This window comes from Syngnathus acus, chromosome 6 (assembly GCF_901709675.1).
Source record: "Syngnathus acus chromosome 6, fSynAcu1.2, whole genome shotgun sequence".
Classification (NCBI taxonomy): Eukaryota; Metazoa; Chordata; class Actinopteri; order Syngnathiformes; family Syngnathidae; genus Syngnathus; species Syngnathus acus.
The window spans coordinates 4,088,984-4,101,982 of NC_051092.1; the positions used below are offsets into that span (position 1 = coordinate 4,088,984).

The 12,999-nt window shown below is 42.6% G+C and overlaps 1 protein-coding gene across 3 annotated transcripts in view; it reads right to left on the reverse strand.

Annotated features, from left to right (window-relative positions):
• plxnb2b (plexin b2b) overlaps positions 1-12,999 on the reverse strand; it is a 104,681-nt gene that overhangs the window by 14,644 nt on the left and 77,038 nt on the right. For all 3 annotated transcript variants that reach the window (XM_037255249.1, XM_037255251.1, XM_037255250.1), the window contains 14 exons: positions 12,584-12,743; positions 12,182-12,293; positions 11,169-11,280; positions 10,584-10,685; positions 10,420-10,509; positions 9,647-9,734; positions 9,326-9,510; positions 7,752-7,900; positions 6,939-7,050; positions 6,118-6,254; positions 5,059-5,241; positions 4,159-4,255; positions 1,737-1,934; positions 607-786 (listed from right to left, as the gene is read on the reverse strand). In XM_037255249.1, the coding sequence (XP_037111144.1) occupies positions 607-786; positions 1,737-1,934; positions 4,159-4,255; positions 5,059-5,241; positions 6,118-6,254; positions 6,939-7,050; positions 7,752-7,900; positions 9,326-9,510; positions 9,647-9,734; positions 10,420-10,509; positions 10,584-10,685; positions 11,169-11,280; positions 12,182-12,293; positions 12,584-12,743 (1,905 nt within the window). The remainder of the gene's footprint in view (positions 1-606; positions 787-1,736; positions 1,935-4,158; positions 4,256-5,058; positions 5,242-6,117; positions 6,255-6,938; positions 7,051-7,751; positions 7,901-9,325; positions 9,511-9,646; positions 9,735-10,419; positions 10,510-10,583; positions 10,686-11,168; positions 11,281-12,181; positions 12,294-12,583; positions 12,744-12,999) is intronic.

Genomic DNA, 12,999 nt, shown 5'->3' on the forward strand with positions numbered 1-12,999 from the left:
ATTCTGGTACGGAGGGGGTCGTGGTTGAAAGCGACAAAGGATGGGGGCAATCTACATAATTGTCATGCATTTTTTTTTTGCTGAACAGCCGTGGGGCGTTTGAGTGTTTTAAAGCGCTGTGAGTTGGTGGCTCCCGTATTGAGTGAACAAATCCATGACTGCATTGTGTCTGACATAAATCAGCGGAATTTTCCGGAGGAAGCATCCTGCGCTGTCACGAGTCCAACCGTGTGGCTTTTTTCGTACGCTGCCGAAAACGAAACAATAGCTCACTGGCAGCTGAGCTGACGGCGCCCTTCATCATCGTCGTGGAAGCAAGACGATGAAATAGTGAAAATTTGAATTTTTTGAATTCATATTGGGTGGAACAGCTAACAAGATTTCAATGTAGTTGAAAGGTTGAAAGGTTAGTATTTTTCAAGCTATAGGGCACAATTAAAATCATTTTGTTTTCTAAAATATCATAGAATAAAAGTAAGACATTTATAATATTTTTTATAAAAATAAAAACTTTAACAAAATTTGATAATAAATACATATATAATAAATATTATATTTTTTATTAAAATAAAAAGTTGAATAAAATTTGATTAATATGTTTCTGACCATGAGATCCAACAACTCTGCCCGAGTGTCTCGGCGCTGTCTCCGGGATCGAGCGCGAGGCTTGGTGGGGGGCGGGTCCAGGAACAGCTTGTCGTCCTGAAGAGTGTTAACCAGACAGGGAACGTCACCCACGAAGGCCTGAGCCTCTTTGGACGTCATGGCTTTGGAGAAACCTCGACCCTGCAAGAGCGACAGTGTTAAGAATGAGTCAATTGTCACAACCCGAGTAGCTACCGTGACTAGCTTGTTTGCAGCTAGCTTTCAAAACAACTAATAGGTCACTGCATTGGTTTTTCGTGCTGTGCATTTATTTGTGCATATTCGGTCGTTTGGCTGTGGATTTTGATCAACAAATACTATTTTGCATTTAGTAAAGAAAGACCTTTGCGGAGACGTTATGGCCGCTAGCCACGCCCCCGACCCTGACTTACTGTAATCAATAAACAACTAGAACAGGGCTAATTAGTCAAGAACGTATCCACAGGCACATTTTGTCAAGTTATTATAATATTGTGTTAGCCTTCTCAAATGTGATGAATTTCTTTTCTTTTTTATTTTAATAAGGTGCGTGGTGTGTTGAGAAAGGCGCGTCATTGCCTCTGGGATGTTGAACCGGGTGCCTGGCTCCAAAAGTTTGTGAAAGGCAAGATAAACAGTACACAGAATAATTTCCATGTAATTCTGCGTTTACCTCTCATCAGCCTTTTAATCCTTGTATTTGAATGTGCAAAATGTTCATTTTTTGACTTGATTTCAATGGTAATCCCTTCGCTTACATTTAAATAAAAAACAGGAAGTCACCAAAAATAAAACCAACAAAATGGCCGCTCTATACATCGCTTGTCACCCCCCTTGAATGGATCCTTCAACTTTATTGAATTAGCAAGCAGGAACCGATTAAACTGAATGTCTAATTGGACCACAATTGTGCGAAGAATAAACGCGCAGCGATTGTGCAATCGTAACCCCGACGGAGGAGGGAAAAGTGTCATTTTCCCCCCCCCCGCCGCTTTCTATTTATCCCCGAGCGTCCCGTCAAAACAGTGACTCAGCAAAAACCAAGCGCTGTCACACCACAAGCGCAACGTCAACAATAAAGCCGTTTCCGATCGTCTTTCGCCTTCACTCACGGTGACGATGATGATGCTGGCCTCGGTGAAAACCTTTTTAGGCAGTTCGTAGAAAACCGGGTCCGGGTGGTAGTCGAAGTTCCTCAGGTCCCTCTCCCAGTTGTCCAGCTTGATGTACGTCCTGACGACGTGACCCTGGGAGTCGTTGACCGGCGGCGAGCGGAACTGGATGACCGTGTCGTTTTTCTCGTGGGCGACCTGCCGCCCGAACGGCGTAAGTGTTAATAACGGAACTTAGGCTGACATAAAAGGCATTAAAAATATATGAGGCGGTATATTAGCTATCATTAAACAGGTGGGCTAGCTTCCATTTATGCCGTAAAGGATTCGAGTGTGTGTTTCATGCACTTACCCACTTTGAGCATCATATTTAACATTTACACGCAGTTAATTTCCGTGCACGCATAGTACGTATGTTCAGGGTCAATTTTGACAATAGTGTCCTTATAATAATTGTCCGTATCCAATTTTTTTTCACTTCCATTAGCATCGTATTCCTTGATTTGATGCTCACTGCTAAGTCCGTGTGTCATAACCTTAGGGGACAAAAACTTTGTAGCACCTGTGTACAATTAAATAACATTTCTAGCTTTATTTATTTATTCATTAAATTCTTTTTATATTTATATTTACATTTATATTTATCCGAAAAGACCAGATTTGCAATTGTAGATATTGGAAGATGCGGCACATCTTCTTTCAAGGTATCGGTACTTTCTTATGGCCCTCTTGTGGTCGTTTTACAATTAGAAACTAGATTAGAATAAAAATGTATGTTAATTTAATCAAATTTTAAGGGAAGTTTCTACATGGGGATATATAGGTTTTTATTTCAAATCATTTTAGATGGAAGCTTGCTATTGGTATCGGTACTTGGTATCGGTATCAGTGACAACTCAACTGAGTACTTTCACTGGTATCGGTCTAAAAAAATTTGGTGTCGAATATCCCTACATTTGAGCAAGAATCACATTGACTCATCCACTTTCTCGTTTCTTTTCTTTTTTTTTTTTTTTTACAATAAACAGACTGAGGAAGTGATATTTTTGTCACTGCATTGACACCCAACAACATGCTTCCTGCAGCAACGCAACAAGTTCAACTCGTCAATCGCAGGGGCGGCAAACTTTCACACCGGCACTGTCGGCGCCTCCGTCGCCATCTGCTACAGAGACGATGCAATGTGCCCTTCCGGAACATTTACCCCCCCCACCCCCGGATTATATCATTAGGTACGAAAAGAAATCTGCCCTTAATACAAACAAAAAAAATGATTTAACATATGCAACATATTTTTTATTTTTGTTTGCAATGGTGCAATGAGACCTTTATCGTGCACGCCCCCCAAAAATTGTCTCGCACTGACCTTTCGGAGCTGAGTTATTAAGACATTTATGTCTTAAGGCCAGTCATTAAATTTTGCCGGCATACTCGACACATAAGCAATGACGGAAACCAAAATGAAATAAAAAAGTCAGCCTTAACACTTCCTGTCTATTTTCTCCTTGAAACTTTTTTGTGGATCGACTTATGATTGACGCATTCCTATCAAATTTCAGGCTCCAAAGGGAAATAAGCTTAAGGGACTTTTTTTTTTTATTATCAAGTATGGGAAAACTTTCCAGACTGGTGATTTATTTTATATACAAAAAAAAAAAACTATCATGACTGTAAGAGGCTAAGCAACAATGCACTGTGCATGTTGATAGCAGCAAAAATATTGTGTGTAAACATTTAGGTGGAGTTCAATGACTTAAAGCACAAGAAGCTTAAGAAGGTGACCAGCCGAGGCCTTTGAGATAACAAGCATCTTAGCCACTTCTCTCGCCGGCCTTGGCAACACAAGAGTTGGCCGCGAGCGTGGAGCGATAAAGAGCGACACAGCCACATAATCTCCCGCAAACCTTAATACCGGCATTAAATTGAGCCCTGCAAAGGAAATGATCAACATTTTTCTGCTGCTTAGCACCGGCCGCTAACACTGGAGGACAGCCCAAGCCGCTTTTAAGTTCACCCCGCCACAGTCAATCTTAAGATGGAGGGGCGCGTTTTATTTCGCCGCTATCTGCAATCCTACAGGTTTTGAGGATTTATGGACCGGGAAGTAAGATGAGGTAATACTGGCTTAAGTAATCTGCCGGGATCTGCGGAGGCTGGCGCCGACAGTAGTGCGAGGAGGGGGGGGGGGGGCGGGGCGCAACGTCGGCGGAAGAAACGCTTGACGAGGTTTGAATGAATCACAGCTGTCTCGAGATGGATGGACAGGCGGGAGCAGGTTTAAAAAAAGGATATAAAAAGAAATGCATTCACAAGAGAAAATGAAGTGAGGGAAGAAATGATGATTGCGAGAGAACACATAGATGGGGACAATAGCGAGGATAATTATAGGGAGTTGAAAATGAAATGGAAGGCGCGCTCACACCTCAAATGATGTGGAGTTGTCTTCTCCCTGGACCATCATGACGGCTCTCTGGATGATGTCGAAATTCGAGCCAGTCACCACGATGTTTCTCCCGCCGCTGCGACACGAACATGACAACAGACACGCATGAACAAGCTTACAAATTGCATTGAAGCGATGGGGGAGACTTACACAAACAAAAGCGGCGCTACGGAAAATAATGGCGTGATCGGAGAAGAACTCGGATGTCAAGCCGTGCCACCTAAGGGCATTGTATTTCATCTTTAGCTTTTTTCTTTAAAAACCCATTCATTCATTCTCTCATTCACTAATTTGAGTTTATTAGTTGCCAACTCGGTGGTTTGGTGATGAGTGAGTGAGTGAGTGAGTGAGTGAGTGAGTGAGTGAGTGAGTGAAAGTGTGATTGAGTGAGTGAAAGAGTGAGTGAGTGAGTGAGTGAGTGAGTGAGTGAGTGAGTGAGTGAGTGAGTGAAAGCGTGATTGAGTGAGTGAGTGAGTGAGTGAAAGAGTGAGTGAAAGAGTGATTGAGTGAGTGAAAGAGTGAGTGACTTAAAGAGTGAGTGACTTAAAGAGTGAGTGACTTAAAGAGTGAGTGAAAGAGTGAGTGAGTGAGTGAGTGAGTGAGTGAAAGAGTGAGTGAGTGACTTAAAGAGTGAAAGAATGAGTGAGTGAGTGAGTGAGTGAGTGAGTGAGTGAGTGAGTGAGTGAGTGAGTGAGTGAGTGAGTGAGTGAGGCACAATTCAATTGACCGATTAATGTGACCAACTCACTCACTGTGTAGTTGTCATGACATTTTTGAGTGAGTGAGTTAGAGTTTGTGAATGAGTTAGTGAAGGAGTCAGCCCAAACTAACAAATAAGAAAGCACATTCTGTGTTATTGATGTTGTGTGTATCACTGACCAGACAAAGCTGGCTTTTGGCTGGAATTCCAGCACGTTGGGGTTTTCCAAGAACTGGAAGGCACTGCGGATGTGTGTGACGGCAACCTTCCCGTACTTCACTGTGACAGCCAGCAGGTCAGAGGGCACCTTATCAGCCAGATACTTCCCCGTTCTGCAGGTGATTTCTTCACCAAAGTGCTCCCTGTCGACAGCGGGGGGAAAAAAAAACTTCAGCGGCGGCCGCAGGTGAGAGGTGACGCCAGGTCGGCGCGGGCCAAAGCGGAAACGGCCCGACAGCTTGTTAAATCTTCCCTGGCTCGTTATTTTTACCTCTCCCGAAAAATGTCACGGCGGATTGGTGTTGTTGGAATGCCGATGTGACACCAAAGTTAAGGTCACCAGAGAAAAGAAAGTTAAGTTGAGATTCAGCACCATATTAGCTTTAGCGCGGATAATGCTAACTTTAGAGGCATTCTTTCTGGTTGTATTTTAATGAGGTAAACAAACTCAAATGAACCAGAGTAAAATTATGATTTTTATGCACAACTAAGATATTTGGTTATTATAAAATGGATGCTACACTGTACACAAAATGTATTTTTACATTCTGATATGGCATAAAATTCAGACTTCTGTTAGCACTTTTTTTCATAATATTACGACTTAAATCCTTGGAATTTTTTGACATTTTCTGGCAAAATTGTGATTGCATTCTTGTATTATTTTTTACATTAATCTCAAACATTCGTAAAAATGACTGTTTTCATATTTTGATATTATTTTAAGATTCAAATATTATTCTTGCATTTCATACGACAGACACTACATAAATGGGCAGTTCTCAGAAAGTGTGGTCTGAGTGAATGGTCAAAGATTATTTTTTCTAACCCTTTCCAATCAACCACCGGATTCAACTGCTTACAATATCGCAGACATACTGCAGCCATAAAGCAAAGCGCATCTTGATTGTTGAAGAATGTCAATGTCACCCGGTGCTTTGATTTTTCTGTTTGCGGCCCTCAGAGGATAACGTTTGTCAAGCTCTAACAGAGAATATTGATTGACTGTAAATCCTTACACAGCACAGCCCACGTCGCCGACGGTAACCTGGATGTCATCTTTACTGCCCGTCTCCAAAAAGCGTCCCTTGATCGTGATGAGGGTACCTCCGGCTTTGGGCCCACGACTGGGCGTCACCTCCTCGGGGATGGGGTTCTGTGGACGAGAGGCGACGGGTTTTTGGTGTCAGTGAGACTGGCCAGATGAAACACGAATATGAGCATTACGAGTTAAGTCACACACGCGTGGCGGCACGCAGGACTCGCGGCCCCCGAGGCAAACACTTGTTCGTGCACATGAGAACAAGAGCGGCGTGCTCCCATCCTTGATTTCGCGCTCATCAGAAGCGTTTCTCGCGCATAGATCGCACATCTGCCTCAATTTGCTGAGCAAACACTTAAGGCGGAGCAATCTCCCCCGGGGGGTGGGGGAGGGAGGGGGCGGGCTTTAGCGCCGCCGGAGATGTGAAAGGCGAGTTCAAAAGCAACGCCGCCTGTTCGTCTTACAGAGAAACAAGGTCGGGATCTGCTCAAAACACAGACGCGGCTTAAGCCGAGGATTCCCGATCGGCTGCGTTGCCGTGGTTACCTTCAAAAAAGTCACTTCATTACTTTCTTGATGACTTTTCAACATTCACAAATGCAGCAGGATGAGTTTGCGGGCGCTCACTGTACAATAAATCCACCTGTTGCCATTCATACAAAGTCGGGACTTATTGTGAGAATTGGATTTGATTCTTTGAGACAGCGAGTAAAAAATAACCGCAATCAACTAAAAGCGTGCAGCGCCATTAAATCTTGCGGTGCTCGAGGAGGCGGGCGGGAGATTTACGGTGTTTACCCGGTAAGTGAAGAACATGGAGGAGGTTCCTTTCTTTCCGCCTTTCACCTCCACGTCCACTTGGCCCCAGAATTGCTTGTCGAGGGCCACCGGGCTGATCTCGCACACCACACTGAGAAAAAAAAAGGGGGGGGGGGGGGGGGGGCAACGTATTTTGTTGTTTTTTTTCTCGCAAAATTCCACCTTTATCCTCACGCTATTTTTATTGCAAAAATAAAATGACAGCTATAAAGCAGTTTGCAACATTTCCAACAGGTGCAGGTGAACGTTTACAAAAAAATTTAAGAGTTCCCAGCCCGCCCGTAAATCCAGCGCCGTGTCACGGCTCGCAGATGGCGGCACCGAGAATTTTGCTCTCGCTTCCGTGCCGGCAGATGTCAACACTTGCGGTCGGCATCTTTTCCCATTTCCTTTTCACGGCCCATTTGTGTGACACCCTTGCGACTCAAATGCATTGACTGTTTCCCGACCCTGAGGGACGCCACTGGACAGCAAATCTGCAGCACTCCCAAAACAAAAAAAACGACCATTGCGAATACGTGGTCATCAATCACCAGACCGTATTTTTTTTCCCAGAGCACGGTGTAAAAGCATATCGGCACGTTTGCAGGCGGAACGAAGACTGGTATTCATCAACGGTCACATTTGGATGATTGATGGGCCTCTCATGTTGAGAGTGCGCTGTGGTTGCTCATTTGAATCCGCAAGTTAACATTAGCACACAATATTGTAGCCGTCGTTTTATTCCGCCCCATTGGCCTGACTGTTAAAATTACAACGCTACATAGCCTAAATTATTTTTTGGGGGGTTACCTGGTGGAGACGGAATATTTATCCTCCTGGTGAATGCAGGGCTCGCCGACCACGGTGATGTGTTGAATGTCTTCCTTGTGGATTCCAAGGTTGGAACCGCGAATGGTGATGGCGATGCCGCCTTCCAAAGGGCCAAAGCGAGGGATGATCTGCACCACAAAGAACAAACATTTAAACACAGTTCAGATTTATTCTTATAATGTCGACTTTATTTTCGGAAAACTCTGACCTTATTCGACATTTTACTTAGTATTTAACAAACCTTTAAGCGATTAATTTGAACACAAACTATAGCAACGATAGTACGAGTCGAGGTTTATATATTATTTGCAAAGGTTAGGGTTAGGTTAGGGTTGCTGCCCCCTGGTGGACATAATGTCCATTGACTTATTACAATGCACAAATTGTGTCAGTCTTTAATTTCCCTTTAACTATTATTGTCGCATGTTTTATAAAGCAGAATAATGCAAAGTTCTTTTAAAAAAAATTGTTTTTTGGGGCAGATGGATTCGTAAATTTAGGCAGCAATGCATTTTGAGCCTCGGGCGTAGCAAAATCTTTGTTGTATTCGCTCTCATGAGCTTGCACAGCAAATATGTTTTGCAGTGGAAGATAAAACTTTATAAACATAAGTCAGTGAGATGTTTTTTCACGTATTAAAAATGCATGTAAAAGTAAACAGTCATTAAAAAAAAGGAGCTTGTCTGTTTGTTTGGCCTTGGTTGAGCCAGCACACATTGGAACATGGACATCTTTTGATTGCTGAGTCAATACAATTATTTTCATGTTAAGGCCTTGCGCAACTGCCATTTTTTTTACCCCATACTTTTTCTCTCTAAATGACATAAAGGCCGAGCGGAGAAAACATTGATCCCGTGCACTTGTGAGGTCCTCAAGGAAAACAAACTTCTGCTTTCAGACAAGGACAACATATATATAATAAGAGGTTGCCATTGATTATTTCAAGCCTCACAGTCGGCACCTTTTTGCAAACTAACATTTGGCTTTAGCTTGCAAAATTAGAACTTTGCCCTCAGTAAATTGGTAAAAAATAATACTAAAATTCTTTATTTCAGAAAATTACAATCGCTACATTTCTTATCAAATGGCAAGGGTTGTCTTGACGTACATTTGCGACTTTTTATAATTAAATTATAAATTATATCTTAATCATAAATAAATGAAGCTTTTTTCCCCCACAATATTTTGACAAAATCTAAGTTTTGTTGGACTTTTTTGAATTTATTTTAAAATATTTGAATTTAGTTTGTATTTCAAATTTATTCTCTATATTACAAGTTTTCTTGCCAAACAGTTGAATTTAGTCAACTTTTTTACTTTAATCTAAAAGGATAATCAATTTTTGTATTATTAAAAACAACCAATGAATTTAAAAAAACAAAACTTCTCCAAAGTCTTTTCGAACAAAGTATGATTTGATCCTCAAGGAGAAACAAACTTATGCTGTCACACAAGGACAACATTGGATTATAAACTGCTCCAATTGAAAATCCAATCTTCGAAGGAAACGCCTTCCTGCCACTAATCGCCCACGCAAGTGATGAACAACTCACGTCCGTGATCTGGGGGGCGGGACACTCGGCCTCGCGAGGGTCCTCGGCGTCGTGCTGGTCGGGCATGCACAGCCGGTCGTACACGCACGCCTTGTGCCTGGCGCACCACACGCATCTGTAATTGAGGTCGGCGTTCTTACACAGACTGCAGTCCTCTCGTCCCACCGAGCAGTTGTACAAGGTGACTAAAACACAAAACAAACCAAGTCAGAAAAAGAGAACAGAACATACGCCAGAAATTGTCACGCTGGTATCGGTGCGTAAGTATCGGAGTATATTTAAAAGTCTCCATACTGCGCCTCAAACCGTTTGCGAACATACCGTTTAATGTGCTGTCCATCTTCTTGCCAAGCTCCTTGTCCTTCACGTAAAGAACAACGTTTGTCTCCGGTGATTCATCGTAGGAAAACTAAACGTGGGGAGAAACATGAATGATTAATGATCTATCCGCTGATTATCGGCACTTAAGCCCTTCAGATGTACGCTAGTCCGCCGCTGCTTATGTAGAGGGAAAAAAAAAAAGAATATTGAGCATATCTTACTTTTACTTTACTTGAATTATATTCGTAGCCTATTGATACCCACAGAAATAGACATTCATGTTCATATGATTTTACATGACAGCTGTTTACACTCTATATGCTAATTAATTACTCCATGTGCCCTTCTGGTTAGAAGCAATCCGCTTTTCATTGCTTAATCTAACGTGCAATTTGAGGGTCAGCACATGCGGGACGTTTTCATGTGTGAACAAAGCCAAATCGGAAATGAGCGGCTGAGAACTAGAGTGGCCCATTTACATTTATGTTTTTGTTTTTGCAGGGGAGTGGAATTAAAGTTTCATGGCTGCCACTAAATGTTCAGTGCAATCGTGGTTGAAGTCCAAATATTTTGTATCTTCACCTTTTGCGTAATTTATATATATTATATAATAATAATAATAATAAATACATAAATAAATAATATTATATAATATATACTTATATACTATATTATATATATTATTGGAATAGGCAGTGTAACTTTTAGAACGTAATATTTCCAAATTCTAAGAAAATTGCATTGAAATGTATTGAAGCCAGACAAAAACTCACGTTGAATCCACTGAAAGTGTAAAAAGGTCCGTCCTCAGAGATGACTTCTTCCACATTCATGAGCTCCGTGCCGATGGTGAAAACCCGACCCTGAGCGACAACGCACAAAGGATGATCCCGACCAACCTCGCTCCGCATAGCGACGGGGTGGAACTCGGCGTTACCTGGTAAAGGTCCAAATTGATGCCCTGGAAGCCGATTGACTGCTTGTAGCCCACCGGGATCAGCATGGGGTCGGGATTCTCAAACTGAGGACACTTTCCTCCCTGGCGAGGCATCACAATGTGGATTTCAACGTGATTATAGTCGAGCCTTTCGCACAGAAACTTGCTTTTGGCACTGGGCGGCGCTCAAGCTAGCACAGCAAATCACCCATGTTGGGAAATCAAGTTTTTCATACGATGACATCACCGAGTTGTACCCCAGCATGAATATTTTTGCATGCCGCTATTTCCGTCGTGAAGTGTCTCTGATTGCTCGGCCTTGGCGGAGGTCTGCGCTCGACTGGGCACGTAGCGTCCTAGTTTACAATGCAAATGCGGGAAGCGCCGCGCTGTAACCGAGAATCTCATCTGCAGCGGCAGATAGGAAGCCTATCGGGCTAACATCTGCTGACTTGTAAATTGACACAGCCGCCAATAAATGTCCCGCGAGATGACGACGGCTGATAGCGGGATTACTTTTTTTTTTTTTAAATGACTTTCTCAGTCAGAAACTTTTTTTTTGGGCGAGCGAGGAGACCGACCGACCTTTCGGTCTTTGATGATGCTAGGGGACGGGGCGCTGTCGTCCAAATCGGTGCAGGCGTGGTTGTGCGTGTTCCACTGGCAACCCCACGGACTGGCCACGCATGACATGCACCTGCAAACACATGACTCATTTAAAAAAAAAAATCATTTTAATAAATGTACATTTGTTGTACTATTTCCATTGTCTTTCTATGTGTAATGTTTTTATCTATTTTTGTCCAATATTTGTCTATTTTGTCCAATTTATTTTATACATATTTTATATTTTATTTTTCTCAATATTTTTGTATTCTGTCTAATAATTTGTGTATTTCAGTCTTTATTTTTAGTTTTTTTTTTTTTTTGTCCAATACTTGCATCATTGCATTGTTGCATCAGCTATTATGTTGTGCACTTAATGGCAACCAAGAGTAAAATTCTATTATCAAAACAATCCATATTAATATGCATAATAATAGCAAACGACAATTTCCACTCACACTTAATGGACATTTTAGAGCTTGAATGCATTTATGGGGAAAGTGGAAGGAAAACAGAGACACATTTAAGCTCAGGACTGGGATTCAAACACGGAACCGTTGACTGCGACGCAGACTGCGCCCGTGCGGAACTTGTTATCTTGTTCCGTTAAATGTAATCTCAGAAGATAAAAAGCGCATGTTTAAAGATGCAAACGCATCAAAGGGCATCAGGCATGAAAATCCATGTCGCTGACAGCAAAATGGATCTGGCCCACGTCATATAAGCAAAGCTCGTTCATCACCGGCGCCGTGGTGTGAAAAGGGAAAAAATTGGAAGCAAAGAAAGAAAACATGGCCAAATCGACTTTCCTATTTTGATTAATGAAAAGGAAAGGGGCAATTTCCATCCCTTGGTAATAATAATAAAAAAAAGGAGGGAGGGGGGCGCAGCAGGCATTACCATTTCCATTCATCTGTTTGCACGCACACACACACACACACACACACACACGCGCGTCTCAGCAGGATATCCGAGTGACAGGTGGCACTCACGGCGTGTTTTCCGACTTCATGACGGTGGCGGCGCAGTTGTAGAACTGATAGTCGCGTGTAGCCAACTCCACCGTCTCGTTGACGAAGATCTTCACCGGCACGGCAACAAAATCTGAGGGCGCGTCACAGCCACTTTTAAGAGTTTGTGTTTGTTCCGCAATGTGTGCTGGAAGCAACTTGAAATAATAACAATAATAAAATAATAATAATAAATATAAAAAGAAATAAATAAAAAACGAAATAATAAAAAAGAATAATTGTGGTCAGTAGAAAAAGCACAAGTGCATATTTTCCTCTGCTTTATATTTAATACAGGTGGGCTCATTTATATTTCAGGAGGGTGATTTATTTATTTATGAACGTAACTCCCTCTCGGGCAATTGAATAAAAAATGCAGCGTACCTCGGTGCCCGCTGGTGTGCGGGATGAGCCACGGCGGCGGCAGGTCGCACGTGACCTGACCCGAGTCGGACATGACGCCATCGCTGTGGAACGTCTTGAAGGAGCACCGCAGGCGGTCCGAGGGGCCGATGGCGGGCAGGGAGGAAATATTGATCTTCACCTAGGACGCGACGGAACGTCAATGAATCAGTCGTTTGTATTATTTTGGAATTAGTTTTAGGGAAAACAAATTTGGGCGGATTTCAGGTGCGTACATTTAAAAAAGGCAAACACAAGAATCAGGAAGTAGAAAAAAAAGCACGGCGAAAAATGGAGTCTCTCCGTCTTCAAGGGCTCAGGTATAATAAGCCGGTTCGGGTCGATACGGAGCAGGAACAAACCTGAGCCCCGGTTTTTGGACTCGCAGTGGCAAGTGT